This window comes from Vulpes lagopus, chromosome 24 (assembly GCF_018345385.1).
Source record: "Vulpes lagopus strain Blue_001 chromosome 24, ASM1834538v1, whole genome shotgun sequence".
Classification (NCBI taxonomy): domain Eukaryota; kingdom Metazoa; phylum Chordata; class Mammalia; order Carnivora; family Canidae; genus Vulpes; species Vulpes lagopus.
This window is the reverse complement of record NC_054847.1, coordinates 22,927,544-22,952,472: the sequence shown is the minus strand read 5'-3', so window position 1 is coordinate 22,952,472 and position 24,929 is coordinate 22,927,544. Positions and strand designations below refer to the sequence as shown.

The 24,929-nt window shown below is 34.0% G+C and overlaps 1 protein-coding gene across 1 annotated transcript in view; it reads left to right on the top strand.

Annotated features, from left to right (window-relative positions):
• The window catches only part of LRP1B (LDL receptor related protein 1B), a 1,815,754-nt gene that overhangs the window by 1,261,553 nt on the left and 529,272 nt on the right, over window positions 1-24,929 (top strand). Inside the window, exons 30-31 of the mRNA XM_041739937.1 lie at window positions 11,420-11,594; window positions 12,441-12,535. Coding sequence (XP_041595871.1) covers window positions 11,420-11,594; window positions 12,441-12,535 — 270 coding nt within the window. The remainder of the gene's footprint in view (window positions 1-11,419; window positions 11,595-12,440; window positions 12,536-24,929) is intronic.

Here is a 24,929-nt window from a genome sequence, read left to right as displayed (position 1 = left end):
TATATTATAAGAAATTGAAGGAGAAGCAATATTGGCTGAATAGCATGGAGCACAAAACAAGAGGCACACACTATACAAGCTGATGGAGATAAATAAATAGAAACTAAATCTAGCTTTTATAAGCCTTTATAAGTTGTTGATTTTTATGTTAGTACTGAAACTAATGAGAACCAAGGAAGTCCGTTAAATGGTGGGGGAAGCTATATGGTCAGGTTTGCCTTTGGAAAATATTGTTCTAGCTTTTAGGTTTAGTACAGAATTGAAGAGGTCTGAGGCGGAGGGGTAGGTGAGCCAAAGACTCTGGGAGACCAGCTCATTGGCTGGTATAGTGGTTTTAGTAAGATGTGATAGAAACCTGGACTAGAAAGAAAATAACAGAGATAGGGAAATGAGGAAGGATTATAGAAATATAAAAGAGTTAAAATATAAAGGAACTTAATTAATTGGATATGAAGGTTGAGAAATAGGCATTGTCAAAGATAAGTCCTTCGTTTCTGGCTACCCTCCCTACAAGTTGAATGATGTTGCCTTTTCCTTTTCCTTTCTTCCAGGGTGAAACCTTGTTAAGGACTGATTTATCTTTCCATTAATAGAAAGCTTGAGATGAACTTTTGACAGTTCAGCTTGTGAGCTCATCAAAGTATCTCAAATCCTGCCAGTAATTGTACTTTATTTTATCCTTTCATCTTTTAGATTCCCTGTGAGCATCTGTCTGACCTTTCTCTTATTTCTTAATGTTGGCCTCTATATTTTCTCACTTTGCTGTACTTCCTCTACTGGACTTTTTCTTGAGAGAGTCTTTCTTTCCTTATCTTCCTTAGCCTAAGTCTAATGTAAAACTTGCTTCAAAAATCAGTCTCTACATTTGTCTATTGCCACATACAGACCATTTTCTGAGAAAACTCTGAAGCTCTGTGGGACAAGCCTTCATAAAGGGCTTGAGAAATAATTCACCTGCCTTGCCATTCTCTGTATCCAAATATACTAAGCTGTCCTTAATTTATGTACTACCAACACAAGCTATTTGTTACATGACTTGTACAAAGTATACTTCATTATAAGCATAAATACCAACACATGACTACAGATGCATTCATTGTATAAATTAACAAATATTTATTATCATATGTATATTTGCCTCTTTCACAAAAAACAAAGATATTTTATTCTAAGGAAAAAAACATTTTTTTTAAAGATTTGTTTATTTATTTGAGAGACACACAGAAAAAGAGGCAGAGACACAGACAGAGGAAGAAGCAGGCTCCATGCAGAGAGCCTGACATGGGACTCGATCCGGGGACTCCAGGATCATGCCCTAGGTGAAGGCAGCGCTAAACCACCGAGACACCTGGGCTGCCCAATAACTAACAATTCATGGCAAATGTTCTTGCTAGTGGTCTGCAGCCTGACTCTGGTGGTAATTAATTTTTATCCTTGAGTCACTGCTTGGTCCAGATATTTTTCAATTATTGATGCTTTCAGGTTTATTTTTCTGATGTGATGAACAATACTAGCTGCCGTTAATGTGGCAAGCACTATAATCTTATGTAATCTTTACAAACCTATTATTAAGAATTACTTTCATTCTGCAGATGAGAAAGCTTAAGCTTGTGAAAGCTAAAACCCTCTCAGAAACAAAGTGAAGAAATAATGGAGACACATTCACACTCAAAAGTGTATGTTTAGAGCTCCTGTCATGCTTATTGCCCTACAATAAGAGAATTTGGGACTTCATCCTAAGGAGCTGGGTATTGTCCTTTAATGCTCAGTTGCTTCTCCTGAGTACTTATATACTGCCCATGATTGTACCTTACTGGATAAAAGATTGTCCTCTGTGGGGATCCCTGGGTGGCGCAGCGGTTTAGCGCCTGCCTTTGGCCTAGGGCGCGATCCTGGAGACCCGGGATTGAGTCCCACGTCGGGCTCCCGGTGCATGGAGCCTGCTTCTCCCTCTGCTTGTGTCTCTGCCTCTCTCTCTCTCTCTTTGTGACTATCATAAATAAATTTTTAAAAAATTAAAAAGATTGTCCTCTGCAAACTCTAAGTTAACATAGCAAGAAATTAACTTCCAATTAACATAGTAAGAAAAAAGAAGACATTATTAGACCTTAAAGTTCCTTATATACACTGGGAGTTACATAGTTGAGTTTTTACATTTGTATCTGTGCTTCTTTTATCTATCTTTATTCCCCATATAGTGCTTTGATGTAATTGTTACTTTCTGTTTTTAAAAATGAGGAGACATTTAATTCAGGTTTGCCATGCTAGGAAATACCAGAGCTTTGATAGATCCAAGTTTGGATTGACTCTAAAGCTATGCTGTTTTTTCCCCCCAAAAGTCCCTTTCTTTTGCAAATGAGAAACTTCAGCAAGTAGAGAGCAGAAACTTTATTATAAGCACATGGTCTGTACAAATATTTCTTTCCCATGTTCACTTAATATACACTCAGCATACTCTGCTCAGTTTACCTAGAAGCACATGAGTGAAGTATATGGGTCATCCATCCCACTGACAACAGTTTTACTGGTTATTCTGAAATATAAGAAAAAACTTTTAGAGATAGGTTGGCAGCTTTATGAGATTCCAGGCTGCTGTCAATAAAAAATAACTTTTTATTGGAAAAACTCTTGATGTATTTGATTATTCTAGGGAAAAGTGAATGGTTCACCATTGGAAAATTAAGGATTCAACTTTGGGCAAGTACCATTGATGGAACAAAGTATTCTTTTAGTTCTAGAATCATGTACTATCTGAAAGAACTGGACTGTTAAGCAGATGCTAAAATGAACAAAAGGAAGATTAATACAAGTTAGAAGTGTATCTGTTTATAAAGAACATTCATTTATATGGTAGGGAATTATCATATAATAATATGCTTTTTTAACTACAAAAATATAAGCCTCTTTAAATGTAGACCTTTTGATCACATTGCTACTATGTAAAATTTAATTCTCAATGATACTTTGAATCTCATTGGAACCATTTCAAAGTAGATTTCCTTTTATTATTTGAAATTATTATCTACTTCTGCCAAACATTATTTTGTAAGTGAGTACTAAAGATTGATTCATTCCCTCTATTTTGCAAGAAACCATATTTAATTGTACCCAGTAATAAAAATGCTTGGGGGGAGGTAAAAAAAAAAAAAAAAAAACTATTGTGAAAACTGGTCCAGAGAGAATGAAGGAAATGAAAACAGGTCAGTAATAACAGTGAGATCTAGTTTTTGGAACCAGGCCTTGAATTCAAGTAGAAAATTTGGATGGGGAACATCTGTTGTTTTGCCTATTTCTGAATAGGAATTTCAATTTTCATTTTCACCCAGGAAATTTTTCAGTGGAAGAATGTCAACATCTGTGATTTAAAAAAGAAAAGTTAAAAAAAGAAAGAAAGAAAGAATAAAGAAAGGCAAAACCATACCTATAAATGCCATTTCATTAAGAACTATGTATCTATAGCAATATATGCTAAATGAGCCAAACTCCCTATGTCTATTCTTTATCTTTTTTTTTTTTTAAAGGATTTTGTTTATTTATTCTTGAGAGAGAGAGAGAGAGGCAGAGACACAGGCAGAGGGAGAAGCAAGCTCCATGCAGGGGGCCTGATATGGCACTCGATCCTGGGACTCTGGGATCACACTCTGAACCAAAGGCAGGCATTCAACCACTGAGAAACTGAGGTGTCCTGGCCCATAGGGAAATTCTATATGTGGATTCTATATGTGGAACATTAGATGGGTGGGGAGATGGCTTTATTTAGCTAAGACAGTCTATAACCTCAGGCAGCTTCATATCTAGTAAAAGAATGAGATATAAACAACTAAAGTATAAGGCTGAATGAAATATGGAGTTTAATAAGGGTGTAAGCTAATTAGAAAATTAGCACGAGGAATATTAAGTTATATGGAATCATCAAAGTACTTAGGAAGTTGTCAAAATAAACCTTGAGGGTAAATGGTAGCTCCATCACTCCAGGTTGCCATATCAGTAGTCACAAGCCCTGGACACTTTATATGTAGGGAAGAACAAGCAGTGAGCAGTAGCTAGACCTTCAAGAAGAATAGATTATAAGGTTAGTGTGACAGCAGAGCACAGAGGGTCTTACACCAGGATGAGGAGCTAGTTTTGTAATTTTTTTCCCCCAAAGACAATGGGAAACCACTGGAGACTTTTACAGCTAGTTATTGGTGATTCAAACTCTTTTGAAGATAAATTAGGTGGAAATCTAAAAGACTGAAGAATTAAAAAAAAATAGATAAGGATACAGCTATAAGGTTAAGAAATGTTCTAAATTGGGGCAGCCCAGGTGGCCTAGCAGTTTAGTGCCGCCTTCAGCCCAGGGCCTGATCCTGGAGACCCGGGATCGAGTCCCACATCGGGCTCCCTGCATAGAGCCTGCTTCTCCCTCTGCCTGTGTCTCTGCCTCTCTCTCTCTCTCTCTCTCTCTCTCTCTCTCATGAATAAATAAATAAAATCTTTAAAAGAAAAAAAGAAATGTTCTAAATCTAGAGCAAAAATTATACTAAAACAATGAGAGATATAAGAAAGTGACAGATATCAAGGTATGGTAGATATAGAAATAATCAAATCTGATGTCTGGGAGAGAGGTGAAGTTAACCAAATCATTGGAAAGATGTTGGAGACATTGATCCAGATGAGAATAAAAGGACAGCCTTACTTCAGACATTTTCCCAAATCAGGAGTAAGGTTTTCCTATAAAATATCAATAATGATAGGGTTAGGAGATTAAGAGATATGATTAGTGAAAAAGTTGCAATTCTGCTTCAAATTCTCTAGGGAAAGAAAAAAGAAAAACAAAACAGTGTAGGTTTGGGACACATACATGTCTTAAAACTGACAAAACCAAGACAATAATAAACACTAAATTGTTCAGAGTTGAAGAAACATAAACTTAGTGAAGATGTACATAGAAGGGTCGTACATTATTTGTAATATTCTATTTCTTAGGCTGGATTGTGGATTTATGGATGTTTTATGAATTTCTACACCATGTGTTATATATACTAATATGTGTGTGTATCTACAGTTTCTCACAGTTGCTAATAAATAGAATATTTAGTATTTACACTGTTCCCTTGAGGAAGCATTGGGAAGCTGTTACAAATTTGCTTAAAAAAATAAAAAACACTTTGTCCCTAAGAACAGATACATAATTGCCCAGAAACCCACCTCAAATGAGTTTTTTTTTTTTTTTTTTTTTTTTATTTTTTTTTTTTTTATTTTTTTTTTTTTTTCAAATGAGTTTTGATTAGATATAACCAGATGCCTCAGAAATTTATGAGAGTTTGGATCTCCTCCTTCTTGCTCCAATTTCGGACAAGATGCTGGTGTAAGCTGGTCCACTCAGAGAGGGGGAAAAGAGAAAGAAAGAAAGAAATTTCACAATCAGAGAATTGACATTGTGTGTGTGTGTGTATGTGTGTGTGTGTGTGTGTGTGTGTGTGTGTTTTCCATTTACATTTATCTACACATCGACCAATTTATTTAATTACCCCATTCCTCTTTCATCTAAGGCCTTTTTTTTCTGTCATTATTTTTCTTCTCTCTGACTTAGGTCTTTTAATGTTCCTTTAGTTTAGTGATAATCTGATATAGTATCTGAAAATACATTAACTTAGCTTTTGTTTTTGAAAGATAGTTTTTTTTTTAATCACAGCTAAATACACATAAAATATATCATCTTGACCCTTTTTAGTGTACAAATCAATACTTTTAAGTACATTCACATTGTGAATCAATCTCCAGAACTCTCCATCCTGTAAACTGAAACTTTATAGCCATTAAAAAACAGCTCCTCATATCCGCTCCTCATAACTCCTGATAATTCTACTCCTCAAGTATCCACCATTCTACTTCCTTTGTCTATGAATTTAAGTACTCTAGGAGCCTCATTTAGGTGGAATCATATAGCATTTGCCTCTTTGTCAAGGGCTTATTTGACACAGCAAGATGTCTCCAAGGTTCATCCATATTGTAGCAAGTGTCAGAATTTTTTTTTTAAAGGCTGAATAATATCTCACTGTATGTATGTATCACAATTTTTATACATTCATCCATCAATGCACATTTGGGTTGTTGGTACTTTTTGGCTACTGTGAATAATTCTGCTATGAACATAAGTGTATCTATAAGACCCTACTTTCAATTCTTTTGGGTATATACCCAGAAGTGGAATATCTGGATCATATGGTAATTCTATTTTTAATTTTTTTGAGAAATTGCCATGCAGTTACCCACAGAGGCTGCACTATTTTACATTCCTACCAACATAGAAATGTAACAGTTTCTCCACATCCTTGTCAAAACTCAGTGGTTGTTTTTGTTTTTTAGTAGCCGTTCCAACAGGTGTGAGGTGATCTCTAATTGTGATTTTGACTTGCATTTCCTAATGATTAGTAATGTTGAACATCCTTTCATGTTCTTCTTGTTGGCCATTTCTACATATGCATTGGAGAAATGTCTATTTCAATCCTTTTGCTCATTTTTTTAAAAGTAAAAATGTTTTGTTCAAAGGTAGATGTAAAGATACTTTTGTTGAATACAAATTTCAGGTTGTGTTATTTTCGCTCAACACTTTGCAGATATTATTCCACCGTCTTTCACATTCTTTATTGCTCTTGAGAATCTTGTGTTTATCTATCATTCTTTTTTTGATGGTGTGTCTTTTCTTTCTAGATGTTTTTAATATTTTTTCTTTGTCTTAATGACAATTTTTTTTTTTTTTTTTTTTTTTAGCCACCTACAGTCTGTGTGCCTCCTATGGGATCATGTCTTACAAGCCTCGGGAGGAAAAACCCCTCAAATATTATCTCTGACCATTTTTTTTAACCTAGTCTATTCCCTCCTTAGGAAACTTGGACTAGATCTACCAGACTCTCCATTCTCCAACTCATTTAACCTCCTTGCTTCTCTGTGTAGGCTCTGGCTGACTCCTTCAATTTGTTTTCAGTTTACTGGCTGAATTGTGTCTAAGCTGCTGGTTAATCCATTTAATTAATTGTTCCTTTTTTAATATCATGTAACAAATATTTAAAAGTAATTTTTGGTTTGCATTTATGTCTTCCAAGAGTTTTGTTTTGTTTTGTTTTTAATAACTTATTGGCAGGGCACCTGGGTAGCTCAGTTGATTGGGTGTCTGACTCTTGATTTCTGCTCCGGTCATGATCTCAGGCTCATGGGATTGAGCCCCACATCAGGCTCTGCACTGCACTCAGAGAGGAATCTTCCTCACTCACACACACTCTCTGTACAAAATAAATAAATCTTTAAAAACAAATAAATACATAAATAAATTATTGGCTTTTTTATTATTTTAAAATATTTTTCCTTTAAAATATTCCACTCACTTTTCTTTATCTTGCAAAATAATATAAAAACATGTAGGATTTGGAGGTTTAAATCTGTTGTTAATTTTCTCTTAACTCTTGGTCTTATGTTTCATTTCTTTTTGTGTTTTATCTTTTATTCTGATAATGAGGATGACCTCAAAAGTGGGAATTTGAATTTGCTTCTGCTAGAGAAAGGAGGAGTCATTACAAACCATAAATCACTTGAATTTGGTTTATCCCCTACCTAACTAGTGGATATCTTGTTTATAAATTAGTAATTTCTTACTCCAGTATAGACCTATGCTTAAAGTTTTTGCTTATTTGTATTATTTGGTTTGGGCTTGGTTTGGTTTTGTTGTGTTTTATTTTCTGTACCCAGAGAAAAAACAGAGAAAATAAGTTTTGTTTTTATTTTTAAGTTATTATTCTTTTTAAGCAGGCAGGAAGATTTTTTTCCCATTCACCTATCAGTAATAATATCTACCCTTCTAATATACCTAGTATTGTTCTTGTGTAGCTCTCCTAGTCTTTGTGCATTTAAAGACTGAACTCACTGTACTAAGCAACTATCCACAAATCTCCAGATCCACAAATCTCTAGATTATCATTTGATTTGATTTCCCAAGTTTTTGTCCCTGTAGCTGCACCAGCCACTGTATTCCTATTTGCCTTCCTTTTTGGTTTAAGCTAACATACAAGTCTGTGTTAGCACTTAAAGACTTTCCTGTCTTGTAAATTTGATAAATAATTTAAAACTTACAATTTATCATTTTTCAGAGAACATATCTAATCTATTTTAGTTCAAAAGATAAGGGTCCCTGAATATAGAAAATTGAACCCTCTGAGAAATTTGCTCAGAAGTCTTTGACTTGAAAACAGAGGTTAAGAGTCAGATTTTATCATTTCAATATTTTAAACAAGGAAACAAAATTCACCAAATATAGAGGAACTTTTACCTCTCCCTACCGATATGGTGAATTTACTAGGTCACTTAAAAACAAACAAACAAACAAACAAACACAATAGATGTGTATTAGTTATGGTCAAAAAGGAAAAAAAGACATTTCTATTTTAGATTTAATGTTGAAAATGAGAAACTCTAATCTAGTGGATAGAAAAAAAGGTAAGGATAGAGCATGAGAATTAATATTCGGTAAGTATGTATTTAGATACATATGTATTTACTCCTAAGAATACACTTGAGGACCTTATCTGATATTTCTAACTCAGCTCAGATATCCTTAAAATTACAGATTGTTCATGTTATGAATTTATTCATCAATTCATTAAACATATTTGTGTTGAAAGCAGTGTTGTATACATTTGGGGAGGGAAGCTACAAAGATTAGCTAAGTTCCTACCCTCAAGAAGTATATGTGAGAGTAGTACTATGTCAACAAATAATTATCTAATTCATTAAGTACAAAGAAATTGATCAGATATAGTCCTGTTGTGTTAGGTAGATAAAGACAAACTTTCTAGCTGGGGTATATAGGAGAATTGATTAGATTTTTGTGGTTGAAAGGTGATATTGCCTATCAGCTGGACTATTTTTGTATGAGATTCACATAAGTGGAGATGTGATAAGGTATGAGGTACAGGTAATTCCCTATTGGTTAGAAAGGTCAGGACAAGTCTGGAAATCTGAAATCATCAGTATGACTGAAGTGTGAGGTAATTGGTTAAAAATAGTGAAAAATAAAATTGGAGGCATAGTTCTATTCAGATTATATAGAAAGCCAGGGTAAGGAATTTAGACATCACTTTCTGAGTGGTTGGAAGTTGTTGAATATCTTTGGGACAAACAAAGGTCATGATGCAGAGCTCTCCAGTCAGAAAACTAACTTGGCAGCAACTAAATCATTTGGTTGCATGAGGAAAAAGACTGGATGCTATTGCAGTATTAAAGACAGAAATAGATTTGAAAGAGCATGAACCAGAGAATTGACAAGGACTAAATAGGTATTAATAGCTTACATTTGGCTGTGCTTTCCAATTTAGGAGTGCAACGTAGTCTCTAAACCATGTGATTAGGAGTCAATCAGAAATAAATTTTGAGCAGTGGAAAGAGCCAAAAACAAAAAACCAAAACCTTTGAGTAACATGTATTTTAGAGGAAATGAAAACATATTGTAGTTATTTTTGCCAATACCTAGCAACCCGGGGTAAAAATACAGAAAGTACTAAGTCTGGATTGGCAAAATACCTCTCAACCCTGCATTAAACTGCTTAAATACACATCATCTAATGTGATACTCACAGCAATCCTGTGTATTATCTGTAATCAGCCTCATTTTCTTGATAAGAATGGAGGTTGAAATTTAAGTGACTTGATTAAAGAAAAAAAATAGGCACCCAACCTAGAACATAAAGCCAAATCTTCTCATTATAAATGCAAGATTGTCTCACAGCAACCAATTACGTCCAGAGGGGGAAGGAGAGGAAGGAATAAATATGCTGGGTAAGGCAAATAAATAAGTATCAGACATGGCAAATTTAGCTTTACAGAGGTGTTGTATACTTTTTCTGAAAAAGAGGGATCTGGTGAGGATAACTGAAAATAAAAAGAAATTTCAAGTGTTGGGTTGAGAAATAAAGCTCACATTCAAGATTCACCAACTTACCAGTAAATTAATGATGACAGATAAATTGCAGAGGAGAGATTGTTGATTAGAGGAGAATTGAAATATGGAGAATATCTCCTCAGGGGGCTGTGACTAAGTGTTATTTAGAAATAGTAGGAGGATTTTTGAGCAGAAAATAGGCTGTCAAGAGTGGAGGACCTAAGTGTGGGGCAGATCCTACCATGCCCAGACTACTGTTATGACCAACCTAGAACTGGGTTGACAAAGTCTCCATGTCCTATTTGGTCTTTTAAATTTTGAAATAATTAGCAAATTTCACAAATCTGGTGGTTTCACTTTCATATGAAAATCTAGCCTCATGGCATCTTTTAAAAATGATAAAAATGGAAGACATAATTTGAAAAGCTAAGCAACAGCTGCTCTGGTGCATGTGGATTGGAACCACTGCTTTGAAGCAGTGCCTGGGAGCTGGTTAGACTTGCAGAATGTTAGGCCCTCTCCTCGGTCCAACTGAATCAGTCTTCCTTTTAACAATCTCCGGGTGTCTTATAAATTTGAGTAACACTGGCCTAAAGAGCCCTACAGTTTCAGTATACTTACCAGTAACAAAACTTTGTGAAGTAAAGACAAAACCAAATTAAACTATTCAAGAGCCACAGATGGGGGACTAAGCTGGCCTACTTTATAGGTTAATGCGTTAAAAAGACTTTCTAGTAAATATATTAAAAAGATTTTATGGAATCCATCATTTTAAATACTTGATTTTCATTTGTTTCTTTAATTAAAGCATACAATTGCATTTAAGCCTAAATTCTATCATTTTTAAAAAGATGCCTAATTAAATAATCAAGGAATAACAACCCAAATATTCATATTGGCTGTAATGAATCGAAACTTAATTAGATTTCAGTAATTTCTGTAGAATTCATGTTGGAGGAATATTAAAAGGATTTTGTTTCTTTGCTCGTATCTCAGTCAATTTCTGTTAATTATTTTGAAAGATGTTCAACTCGTGATTTTTTTTTTTAGGAAAGTTGAATTGTTTTATTTCATTTCAGGAACAAATTGGCACTTTAAAACACAAAATAGCCCATTTGTTGACGGCCCACAAGTACTTTTTCCTAACTAGAAAGATGTGCTACCAACTGGAGAGGCTATTACTCTAATTTGAATTTTGGTCACCTTGGCCCATAAGACGCTTCCTGAGTCTGCTCCTAAGTGTTTACTAGAGAATCATTGAATGTTAGTGTAATTTCAATGCTAATTGTTGCTTCAGGTTTTCAAATGGCTCAGCAGTAAGACATTAATGATTATTCATGCCTTAAGAAGGGCTGATAAGGGAATGAGATTACAATCTTGTACAATTTTAGCTAACAAATTAAAGTGTAAATTAAATTTTCCCTGAAACAGAAAATAACTTACTTGGAAAGTCAAAAAGGATGAGAAACTTCATTCACTTTTAATTTTCTCTTTCCTGTTTTACAGATATTCAGAGTATCAGAGGGCTAGCAGTGGATTGGGTCTCACGTAATTTATATTGGGTTAGCTCCGAATTTGATGAAACACAAATTAATGTGGCACGACTAGATGGCTCTTTGAAAACCTCAATTATCCACGGAATCGATAAGCCACAGTGTCTTGCAGCTCACCCAGTCAGGGGGTAAAGTATGATTATTTTTTTGTAAGGTCTTTCAAAAATTTCACACATTTTGGCCCTGATTTTATATAAAAACTTTGTTTAATTCAGAGGGATTAACATATCAGCTATACAGTTAAAAAAAAAAAAAGAAAAAAGAAAAAGAAAAAAATGAATATGGAAATTGTAAAAGAGATCCCTGGTTAGAGATTTCTGTTATCTGCATAAAACCAGACTTTTATACATTTTTGTAAGATTTTGTTTATGTTTTTGAGGAATAACAGTTCAGAATAAAGAAGAATAGAAAAAGCAGATGAAAGGAAAAGTCACCAATTTCATTTCAAATACCAGTTACTAATAGCTTACTTACTGCGTGCTGATGTTATTGTCACTGTTAAGTAAATCAGATTCTCCCATCTTCTAGCTAATCATCATGTATCTGGGTAGAGAGCCTAGGTGGGATTAAAATACTTTCTCTCCAGTGTTTTCAAGGGGAACAGCTGAATAGATTTTGTTTTCTTCTTTGGTATCTGGTTTCTCTAAACCGAGAGGATTCAATCTTGATAAGTTACTTATGTGGAAATAATTTACTATAGTCATAGGTAAATATTTCAGTTGTATATGTAGGAGGAAAATGCAAGTGAGGTGATTGTCCTTTAATGACAGGAAAAAGCAAGAGGGGTGCTTTCTTCCCAGGCAGACATGCACATTACCATCCACAAATGGCTCAACAATTTGGCCCCTTCCTAAAAAGAGAATTAATCCTACACCAAGAATTTACTTTGACATTAACTTTATTCCTCAGCATATGTGTCTAGTTAACAAGTAGGTCTATATCTAATATTTTTAATCCATATCTCTTAAATTAAGGAAACTCTACTGGACAGATGGAAACACAATTAACATGGCAAACATGGATGGCAGTAATAGCAAGATTCTCTTTCAGAATCAAAAGGAACCAGTTGGTAAGTTGTTGGTTTGTTGTTGTTGTTTGTAATAATCACTGCAGTTTTTAATATGACAGATCTGTACTCCTACAATGTATATTTGATTTAGACACTGAAAGAAGATATTACAGATTAGTAATATACATTCAATCAGGAATTTATCAATCTCATTGAATCCACTGAGTCTGTGTTGGGTAAGGAGAAAACATTCTTTTTGTGGGTAAGAAGATAAGTTCTTTTGATATGAGGACTTTTATAATATCTTTAGTATGAAGTCACTTAAAACTTGATATAGTTTATGAATCTCTTACTCTCAATGGTGAATATCTGATACATTGCTACAGTGGGAATATAATGTACTATGGCTTCCCCTGATCATCATTGTTGTGTCATTATTAATAATTATAATGATTTAAATATTCAGTACTTAGTTTTCAGGAGTTCTATTCACTATGCAGTAGATTTATTTGGTTTGTTATTCTACCTTTGTTAACCATTATAAATCATTAGGTAACACTCCATGGTGCTGAAAGAAAGCTCTGATGTATATTCGTAAAACACCTTTTAAAATTTTAACTACAAAGATTCTTTTAGAAGGTAAAAATATATATATTTACACAGATATCTTTATATTATCTACATATATATTTTCAAATCCTAATCACTCTTTCTTCATATTTTCTTATATTTCCTTAAGAGGCAAGAATTATCGCATTGCCTGTTTGTAATCTCAAGTATCTTTAAAAAAAATCTAATAATGAACTTAGATTTTGATATCATACTAAATGCAAATGATGAAATATACAGAAGAAAAACATTATTTTGATTTGAACTGAACATAGTATATTTTTAAATTCTGGGGATAAAATCAATTCACCATGAAGCTTTTTAACAATTGGTCTTAGTTTTAGCAATGTGGTAGTATCCTTAGTTGAGGTTGTTCATTTTTACTAGTTTTGATTCAGTAAAGGTGTAGTATCACCAAGATTTACAATAATAATTCTTTCCATGTAGTCTATAGAATAAACCTCTGATAGAAAATGATATTAACAGCCCTTTTCTTTGGACTGGCTGTTCTAAGATTTGATACACAATTGGAATTCAAGGTAGTGTTAGAAATTAAAAGCAAATTGAAATGCTAGTACTTCTGTGTTGAAAATGATAGGACAAAAGAAACAAGGGGCTTTACAAGATTAGGACCCATACCACAGACTTAATTTGGACTCAAGCAATTCAGTTGGTGCTTATCTAGAATTGTTGAGAATATTTAATATGGAAAAGTGAGTATGATGAAAATAGTATGAGCAAATAAAGTCCTTACACTGTAATGTGGTAGCCAGAGGTTACACCAAAGTGTTAATTTATGTGCTTGTTTCTATAATGAGAAAACCTTATCTTTAATACTAAATACCCATTCTCCTCAAAATAAATAAAAAAAAAAATATCTAACAGCTTATATAAAGACCATTTATAAGAAAAAGAATGTTACTCTTTGTACTTTGTGGTTGACCCCTCAAGTGTTATGCACTAGGTGATATTTTTAATTATATATCCATGAGGATTCAATATTTAATAACAAATATTAGATGTCTATACCATTTCAGTTATTGTTATATTTGAAAATTGCTCTAAAATAAATTCAAAATGATACTTTTTAATTTTAATTTGTGAAAGATACACCATTTTAACCAAAGTAACCCAGAATCTCATTGGAAACTATGCCTTAAATCAGCATCATTGAATATGGCTTGCAAGTCATTCATTCACTCAATAAACAGATTTTTATTGAGTATCATATTTTGTACTGGGCTTGTTGATAAAAATTTGACACTGCCCTTTTCCTTAAGGGACACAAGAACCTAAATCATTTTAGATTCCATTAAGTAAATTTACCTCAGTGACCTTCAGCAAATTAGCGTTAGCTTGGGTAGTACTTGCTTTCCTCATCTGTAAAATCAAGACAAAATGTCTATTGTATAAAGTTCCCATGAGGATCAAATGAGGAAAATGTATTAAGGGAACATCTGGCCTTTAATAATAGAATCTGCCAGGAGTAATAATACAATGTATATTGGGTCCAATAGACTGGAATATGAATGATTTGATTGTCTGCAGTATTGGAAGTATAAATGAGTTCAATGAAGAATAAACATACAATAGAATCCGTAGAAATCCTTCAGAGGGAATATATGTACCAAGTGAGCATCTGAGATGAACAAATTTTTATGCAAATGTGAGGATTTAACTTCTATATTATTTTGCTACTAATGCTAAGAGGTAAACAAGTTTGAAGTAGCTGGATTCTACTCTCATATCTTTTCAACATAGGTCCTCGAGCAAAAAGACAACTGGGCCCCCATCTTCCTCTTGTAGTTCTTTACAAATTGATGTTACTTACAAGTTCCTACTCTAACTTTCTACTTTAGCTAACTAATCATGTTAGCCAGGTGCTAAGACTGATGGTTTCTGCAATGCTGAATGAGAGACTATGTTGTCCATACATAAATGTAACAAAGTACTTTTCCTTTTTATGTGTTTGGATATCTGGATGTTCTGTGGCAAATCCTCACCCCAAGGTATCCTACTGCACTCTGCCCACAGATATCTTTATTTTTGATGTCCATAGGAATCAAGTCAGCAGCTGAAGTAATCTCTTGCCTGTTTTCCCTTGCTTTCCTAAATGAGTGATATTTCTGTGTTGGTAGGTCATTAACACATCTGCTAACAGTCACCATCTAAGGACAACTTAGTGATTTTCATATTAACATGAAACATTTCCTTTGTTGTGTGAGGACAATATGGTTGGGGAAAAAGTTTTAGTCCAAACAAATAGGGATTTGAATCTCTGCTTTGATGCTTGTTAACTGTGTGACTTTAAACATTCTTCTTTCCTTTTCAAAGGCTCAGTTTTATTATCCATAAGATAGAGATAATGGTGTCTACCTTGGAACTATGTTTAGATTTAAAGGTACATATGCAATATCTTATGTCCAGCAACTCTACACTTATATACTCTAAAGAATATATCATTGACACAAGTAACAAGGATATTCAATGCATCAATGAAAGGACCTAAATTTTCATCAAAAGAGGAATGAGTATAATAAATACAGCATGTTTACATGCTGAAATCCTGTATATAAATACAGCTATGTTTATGTGTATATATGTATACAAAAAGACATAAATAGATCTCAGAAACATTGAGTGAAAAAAGTAATTAGCAGAATGGTACCACTTAAGTAAGTTCAAAATGAAACATAAAACATTAATATGTATTGCTCCTGGATGAATATATTTATAAAATGATAGAAATTGGTAAGCTGGAAATATGCACACCAATTTTATGACAGCTGTTCACTTTGGGAAGGAGCAATAATGCTCTCCTTTCATCTTTATCAAAAGGGACTTTACTGTATTAGTAACATTTATTTCATATTTCATAAAAAGATTCAAATTAAATATAGTAAAATAATACTATTCAGTCTTAGTAGCAAATATATGAGTGTTTACTCATCTCTTCTCTGTGATAAAGCTGGCTCTTCAAAATATCCCTAAAACAACCTACTGCTTAGTCAAAGCTGAGTTTCTTATTTCCCACACTGAGGGAGAATATTAAGTCATCAATGTTTTAGCAGTGTCTCAGGGAAAAGCAACATTGAAATAGTAATTAAGATTTTGAAGTCTGGTATAGGACAGGTGTTTCAGTTGGACGCTTGGTTAGGATTATTGGGTAAAGATCATTATATAATTTTGGACTGGTAGATACAGAAAGATTTTGAGGGAAGGTGAGTCAAAGAGTATTGATGTATAAAGTGTCATTTGTTGCTTTTTTTCACTGGAAAGTTGATAGGTATCCAGGAAGTTCCTGAAATTTGCAGTAAAATTATCTTCAACTCTTAACTTACAGGACAAAGGTTTCTTAACATAGTGAATTATACCATTAAAGATAGTGGTTGTTAAAGCCACGGTAGTATAGATAATAAGATGTGTTTTGGATTTTCTCATTTATAAAATTAAGCCTTTGCATAATAGGTTCTTTTTGGCGTTTCTTTTTTACTCATTTAAAATATAGTAAAAACATCCTTTGTGAAGAATTGTGTACACTAATGTATTCTTCACTGCTGACTCTGAAAAATGATGTACAATAGGAGATGGGAGACAGTTGTGTATCTGTCAGGGTTTCATGAGTGAAACACAACCAGTAATGTATGTGGATAGATAGATGATAGATAGATAGATAGATAGATAGATAGATAGATAGATAGATAGATGTAGTTATATAAATATAGATATACAAAAAGATTTATTACAAGGATTTGTTGGATGAGATTGTGAAGCTGGCAAATCTGAAATCCTTGAGCAGGATGGAAAGTCTTAGGCAGCAGCTTAGACTTTGGTTCCAATTTCCTCTTCCTTATAGAAATCTTAGTTCTAGTCTTAAGGCTTTTCACCTAATTGGATCAAACCCACCTAGACTTTGTACTATAATACTCTTAACTTAAAGTCAACTGGCTGCAAAAGTAACCACATCTACAAAATACCTTCACAGCAAAGTCTAAAGTAGTGTGTAATTGAACAACTGGGAATGATAGCCTAGACAGATTGACACATTAAACTAGCATCACAAGTTTTAAACACAAACTTTCCTGTATTTTATCCACTGATCTGTATGCCCACAGATACAGCAATTGTGTATGTTGATCCAAACATAGATTTCTATAAATATTTACATAAAATCTAGTAAAAGCTCTATTAAGCAGAAATGGAAAGTAGACAAAATTTAGCTGACATTAATTAGCAATGCTTTCTTAATGGAGGCTAGGAAATGACTTCATTATACTGAATTTAGCATGTTTGGTATAGATTATTATAAAGTATGATAACATGTCCTTTTTAACCTAGAAGGAGAAAAAATTAAAAAAAAAAACTTCATAATGTTTCAGTAGACATATATAAATTAAAAAAAAGAAAAAGAAAAAAACATCTCTACAATAAGTTTTCTTAAATCCAATTTTATGTATTAAGTGGTTAATGTTAACATGTTATGCTATGCACTGTGGATGATGCAAAGATGGCTTTTTATGAAATACTTGCTTTGTAGCAATGATGTAGGAAGGAGAAGGAGTCAGGAACATGTGGTAAGGGTTCTTGTGTTGGTGTATGTATGTGGCCTCTTGAAGAAAAGGGAAAAAAAGTGTGTTCCTACAGAGTGCCAATTACTGGGAAATAAGGCAAAAGGGGGAGATAATAGACCTTTCCTCATGGCATTTGCTGTCTAAAAGGAATTGCAGTATGCCTGAGTGTTATCCACTTCAGCCATATTTTCCTTTTATGCTTCTCTCAACTTGCCAGACTCTTTCCTCTAACAGTGTATTTTACAAGATATTCCTTTGCCCAGAAATTCCTCCCATCTCAAGTGTCTGTCTGTCTGCTGTCTGCCAGATTTCAACTCAAATATGATTTCTTCAAAGAAGCTTTCCTGACCTCTCTTGACAAGGCCGAAATCTCTTAAAAGACACCCTTAGCACCACTTCACCTTTTAGCTCTTGTCATTATTTTAGATTTCTGTTTGTTTGTTGAATATTTGAATAACTTCTGTTTACCAACTAGAAAGGAAACTACAAAGTTAGTAACCATAGCTGTTTTATTTACCATTGTGTCCTAACTTGTAGCTCAATGCTGACATGGAAGTAGATCTTCAACAAATATTTGCTGAATGAAGTGACCACTGTTTCCTATCCAATAACAACAGGCTCTTCCATGATTGAATGGGTCCAAGATTTATTTATATATCATAGCTGACTAAGATTACTTTGTGAAAGTGTATATTAAGTGATCTGAGTAATGTCTATGTTGCATTCCCTTCAATTATCTGATGAGTAGGAATACTCATAATTTTCTCAAAGCATGGAGTATCAGAATTATGTCAACAAAACTGCCTATAAATAAAACACGGCTAGCTAGAGAGGAAACACTGGAGATACTTGGTTTCCAAATTTGCTTTTCCACAAGCTTCTCTTGCTCTTTCTCCTCCCTCTCCTGTCTAATTCTGTGGCCCGTTTGGCTCTCCTTAGCACCTCAGAAATTTCTCATAAAATTAAAGAATAGGACAAAAATCTACTTACCAACAGGTCCTCTTAGTACTAGCTGTAAAAATAAAACTAAATTCTTTGTACAGTGATGCCTTCTTCATTCTGATCATATTATTGTAATTTTTGATCTATTCCAATAGGCTAAAGAGACTATTATCTGTAAATTAACTATAAAAATATTATTCTAGGGATCCCTGGGTGGCGCAGCGGTTTGGCGCCTGCCTTTGGCCCAGGGCGCGATCCTGGAGACCCAGGATCGAATCCCACGTCAGGCTCCCGGTGCATGGAGCCTGCTTCTTCCTCTGCCTGTGTCTCTGCCTCTCTCTCTCTCTCTCTCTCTGTGACTATCATAAATAATAATAAAAAAAAAATATTATTCTGAATTGGCTTATAGCAGAAAAAGTCTTGTCTATATTCAGTCACTTCAGCTTCTTTATTTGGGTAAGATGGAGGCCAGGTAAGATGATGCAGGTTTCAAGAGTGTTACAGGCACTGATTAAAATAGATTAAAAATAATGTTGCACAATAACTGTTTTTTAATTAGTGTTTTCACTGTGTGCCTGAACCGTTTTCTTAAAATATATTCAATAACAACATAATGTTTACTGCTTTACACAAAATCTGAAGCATTTCAGATTATTTTCTTTTTTAAACAATTATTATTTTTTCTATTGTTTACTTATTTTTTTCTCTCCTCTGGATAGTTTAGAGCCATGGTGCAAATAAGTGGGCAAATTTTTGTTTGTTTTATATGCAAATTTGAACTGCTATTTAGTGTAGCATTGTAGCCGACACCTAGAAGTGCAAGAGCCCCTGGCTCTGGGGGGCCCAAACAGACTGGATTTAGTCACTCACCAATGACAAAATCCAAAGGCAGAGAAAGGAGTGATGGTGAAATAAATGTATTTCAGTGAGGCCAACAGCACTGGGAAGGCAGTGGACTCATGTCTCAAAGACTGCCCCCAGAATGCTGAAAATACTTCCAGGTTTAAAAAAAGCAAAATATGGGGCAAAGGTGCATGGGTATGTACAGGTAGGCAGTGAAAGTCAAAAGGATCATCATCTTGGAGTCAATCTCAGGAGGAGCCTTGCTGGTTCAGAGAAGTCCTTATTGCTTAAGGGGGTAGTTTTGGTTCCCATCAGGGAATGCTTTGCCCTCATTATCTTCCACCTGTGCCAAAAGCCAAACTGGAAAGAAAATACCAACTAGAAAGTTTAAGGTCAAAGGGAGACATCCAAAGTCCTCTTTTAGCATCAAAGTTAAGTCTCATAAGGAAACATTTCATATAGAAGAATCTTTGAAATACTCCCAGGAATTGATGGCATTGTAATCCCACTTTATAAGATTCTCTTGGAACTATTCCCTAAGATGAATTCTAAAGTGGATTTTTTTAGTACTGTGAGTGGACATATGAATGTGTGTAAAAAATACATACAAGCCTATTTTTCTTGGTGTACGTGATCGTCATACCCATGAAATAATATACATAGGGATATTTATTACTTTGTTATTTACTTATTGAACTGCACTGATATTTTGCACTGCAGGAAATTATTGTAATTATTTTTTCATGATGACTCTGTCTGGGCAATCTCTGGCTTAAACTCCTACCTACTGCATTCTCTAAACCATTTCCATGAAGAAAATTAGGTGATTACAAAAGGAGGAGCTACTTTTCAGTTGCTTTTCTCCTCAGGCATATTGATTATCAGATTATAAATTATTTTTCCCAGAATGAAAGGAGAAAACACAATATTCTACTTGGTGAGGCTGGAAGGTATCAACTCAAAACAATCATTATCTATCACCCTTTATGGAACCTGTATTCTCCTCATGAAGCCACACCTTTGTGTTTGCTTGTACTTAGCCTAGGCTGAGTGATACAGTAGAATCATCATCACTTTGGCAACAAAAATAACATAATTATACTGACTACTTTTTAAGCACTTAAAACATGTCAAGCGCTTGTGAAATGCTTTGCATTAAGCAGATCACACTCATCATTTCTGGAAGGGTCTCTTATCCTTCTTTTGCAGATACAGAAAGTGAGGCTTGTTGAAAGAAGTTAGTTGCCTGTGATGGATAGTAGAGGGGGATTCAAATCCAAGTTTATCTGCTTCCAAAGCCATATTAAATCTTAACCATTATGCTATGCTCAGAGAGGCTGATCTCATATAGTAATTACCTGACCTCAAGCTAAGATCAGGGAATAAAACTGGTACTCTTTCAAGCATGGGAAGTAAGGGAAAAAAATTCATAACTTCAGTACTCCTGAAAAATGTGGGCCCAATTAGGACACAGCAGTCAGCTTTTCTAAGCAGCCAGGGAACACAAGAAGCAATTTCACCTCTGTGCCAATTGTGCCTCGCTATTAATTATTTCTGAATCTTTAAATTCTACTTTTGAACTGCAGTGTCACTGATATACTAGGCTTTCTAATTTTTGAAATTGTTTTTATGTTGTAATTCACTGGATTCCCCTTGCTTGTTTGTTGTTAAATCCATATGTGTGACATACTTGAAATAGAAGTGCATCATAATCTTATCAAACACCCAAGTTGGCATTTTAGGGCTGTGTATCACTGAAGACCAAGTAATTGGAGCCTTCAGGCAGTTTGGGCTGAATAAGTTTGTTTCTGTTAAATACAAATCAACATTCCTGTTATCCATTGTTGAACTAAATATTCTCAATTAAGATTTATTTCTCAGTCTAGGATAACTAAGTGCTTAGAGCAGTTTGCATAACAGAGGATTTTAATTTACTACTTAAAGCCATTTCCATGTTTAAAATGTTTACATATTATGAATTTATCCCTTAAGCCTCATAGAAAGCAACTTGGCTTGTCAATCAGCATTATCCTTCATGGCTTATTCTTAAGAATCTACTGTACTATATACTTTCTTGATATTCTCCCTTCATTTTCAATGTAATCCCAACCAAAAGTCATTTGTTTACCCAACCTTCAAATACACCTTTTTGAAACCTACCAAAATTTTTAAAAAATTATTATTTAATCATTCCAACCCGTTGTTGAATAATGTGAATTTTGAAATCTACTCTTGGATAACATTCATAAGCACTTCTTAATCACATCAAAAGAATACAAGGGACCTCACTTTTTAAAAATAAGGTTAAAACAAACTTTTGTATGTATTTTCCTACTTGCTATATGTAGCTATATTCTTTAAATACACTAACCTACTCGACATAGTCACTTATGTATGAAACATAATCAATGTATAAGGTCATGAACCTCAAAAGAAATGTTAAGAAGAGTTTACAAAAAAGGCCAGAGGAATTAACAAACGGATACTAAAATTACACATTAATATACATTACTCTGATCATTTGTTTACTCATTCTTTAAAATGTCATGAAGCTTAAAAAAAAAAGAAAAACGTTATTAAAAAAAGGTTACAAAGTGTATAGTAGGTGCCAGACCCTGAAAATAAAACCTGGGATACATTATCAAGAAAGGCATAGTCGAGTGAAGAAAAACGACAGAAATAATTACAAATCATTTGATGCAATGTCATTCACGAGTACTATTTCCAGATGCCATAAGGTAATATAAGTAGACTCTAAAAATAGAGGAGACAACTGATTTTGTGTGAGCAAGAAAAATAGAGAAAAATGTAGGACCCAAACTGGTAATATTTGAAATTTCAGTTGGATCTTGAAGGAAAAATATGTTTTTGTTTTTAAGACAGGGACAGAAGAGAAGGGGCTTACCTTATTCTTAGTAGAAAGGAAAACTAAGCATGAAAAGCAAAAACATGTGATATGTTTTATTTTTATTTTATTTTTTAAAAGATTTTATTTATTTATTCATGAGAGACAGAGAGAGAGAGGCAGAGACACAGGCAGAGGGAGAAGAAGGCTTCACTCAGGGAGCCTGACGTGGGACTCGATCCCAGGTCCCCAGGATCATGTCCTGGGCTGAAGGCGGTGCTAAACCACTGAGCCACCTGGGCTGCCCCTATGATACATTTTAAAAACTCTGAATTTTCTTTTGTGTCTAGAGAAAAAAATCTAACACAAGGGGATGTTTAGGATGATATTGACAGGAATTGTAATTTTAAAATATTCAAATGACCCAATCCAGTGCTTATAAAAATATTTTGTCTTATGTTACCCATCAGGCTATAAACTATAGTTTTGGGGAATTATAAAACTATAGGCATTAAACCTTTTAAAATGATCTTTTAGAACAGAACACTCCTCAAGAAAAGCCTGACACCAAGTCTGATCTTGCTTCTACTTTTGCATGTGTTATTTTACAAGCACATAATTTTTGCCAATCGTCAAGAGCTTGAAATATAGGATAAATTGTCTGAGATAAAATGATTAATGTTAGGGAGGATGGGGGAGATGCTGAGTCTTAGCTCTATGAGATAAGCAACAAAGAACTAATTAGTTCTGCAACTCTATTTGTTGTCAGTGACTTCCTAATGCAGAGTGAATGGAGAGGGAAGATTTCAAGAAAGAAATTTAGATCTGGTTGAGATAATAGTATAGACACTTGCAGTGAAGGTAAAAAAAACAACAACAACAAAAAAAAAAACCTTTTTTTCTTACTTTTCTCTGGCAAGGGACCTGGAAATTAGATTGACAAATGACAAACTACCCAGAGAAAAACAGTTTATTAACAAGACTGACACACATGTGTGCAGGGAAACTCAGTGATCTCAGTAACCCAAAGGAGTGGTTAGAAATTGAGCTCATCTCAACAAAGAACAGCAAATTTGTAGAAAGATGACAAAGCAAAGGAAAAGGGTTCTAGACTTGCAAGGGAGGAAACTCTGAGAAGGCAAATATCTGAGGGAAACTATTGGAAGATAAAGGTTGATTTATTATGTAGATTCCTCTCGGTACCTGGGTTCCTAAGAGTCTAGACTGGTCTCTACTAATTAAGAGGCTAGGACTGCTTTTAGCAAAAAAGTAGGGCAAATAACTTCTATTTTTTGTGTGCTATTTCTCACTTGTCTTCAAATCAAAATAATTCTTAAGTCAAAGTGGCATATTTTGGAGTGGCATATTCTGATCCCTTACATACTCAACTTGTTCTTGAATAATATGCTTTTTTTTAATTAAAGTTTTTATTGAGATAATCTTAGATTCACATGAAGTTATAAAAAATGAGACAGAGTAGTTCCATGTATACTTTATCTAATTTTCTCCCACTGGAACATTATGTAAAATGACATCAAAATATTACAATCTGGAGACTGACCTTCATGCAATCCATTAATATTATTTAGATTTCATGTTTTACTAGTTTTGTGTCTTTAATTTTAAGATCTAAATTTATCAGATGCATAGGTGCCTATATCCAATACCACCGTCAAGATACTGAATAAAATGAATGACGTTCTATGGATAGTGGAAAAACAAAGGAATAAAATGATAGGACAAGATCCTGAATAATTCTAACACCACGGTGGTCCTTCACACTGCTCTTTTATGACCAGATCTCCTGTCTCCTGCCTACCACCTCCTCTCCCCTTCCTCCCTACACCATCTGTCTTCCATTTCTAACATTTTGTGTTTTTAAAATGTTATACAAATGCAACTATACAGTTTGTAACCTTATGAATGGCTGTTTTCCACTCGGCTTATATCCTCAGAGAGTCATTGAAATTGAATATATCAATACTTTTCTTCTTTTTATTGCTGAGCCATGTTACTTAAGCATTCTCAGGTTGAAGGAGATGAGATGATTCTAATTTTTGACTACTACAAATAAAGCTGCTATAAACATTCATGTACAAGTTTTTGTGTGAACATAAATTTTTATTTCTCTGGAATAAATTCCCAGGAGTGTGGTTGCTGGGTCCTATGGGAATAGTATGCTTAGTTTTAAAAGAAACTGCCCAGCTGTTTTCCAGAGGGCCTGTACTAATTTTTATTCCCACTAGCAATGTATTAGTGATCCAGTGTTTCTCTGCATGCTTGTCAGCATTTAGTGTTGTCACAGTTTTAATTTTAGGCATTCTTACAGGTATATAGTGATGTAATTGTCATTTTAACTTGCATTTTTTTTCGATATTGAACATCAGTTTTCATGTGCTTAATTATCATTTGTATATCTTCTTCTCTGAGATATCTGTTCATTTCTCTTGCCCAGTTTTGTAATTGGATTTCTTTTAATTGTTGAGTTTTGAGTGTAATTTTGTTGATACTAGTCTTTTGTTCATTTGTTGTGTGTTTTTAGTAGCCACTTCCTACAATTATCCTAATCCCAGAAGCAGAAGGAGTTGTGCTCTATTGTCTAATAAGCAGATTGCAAATATTTTCTCCCAGATTGAAGCATGTC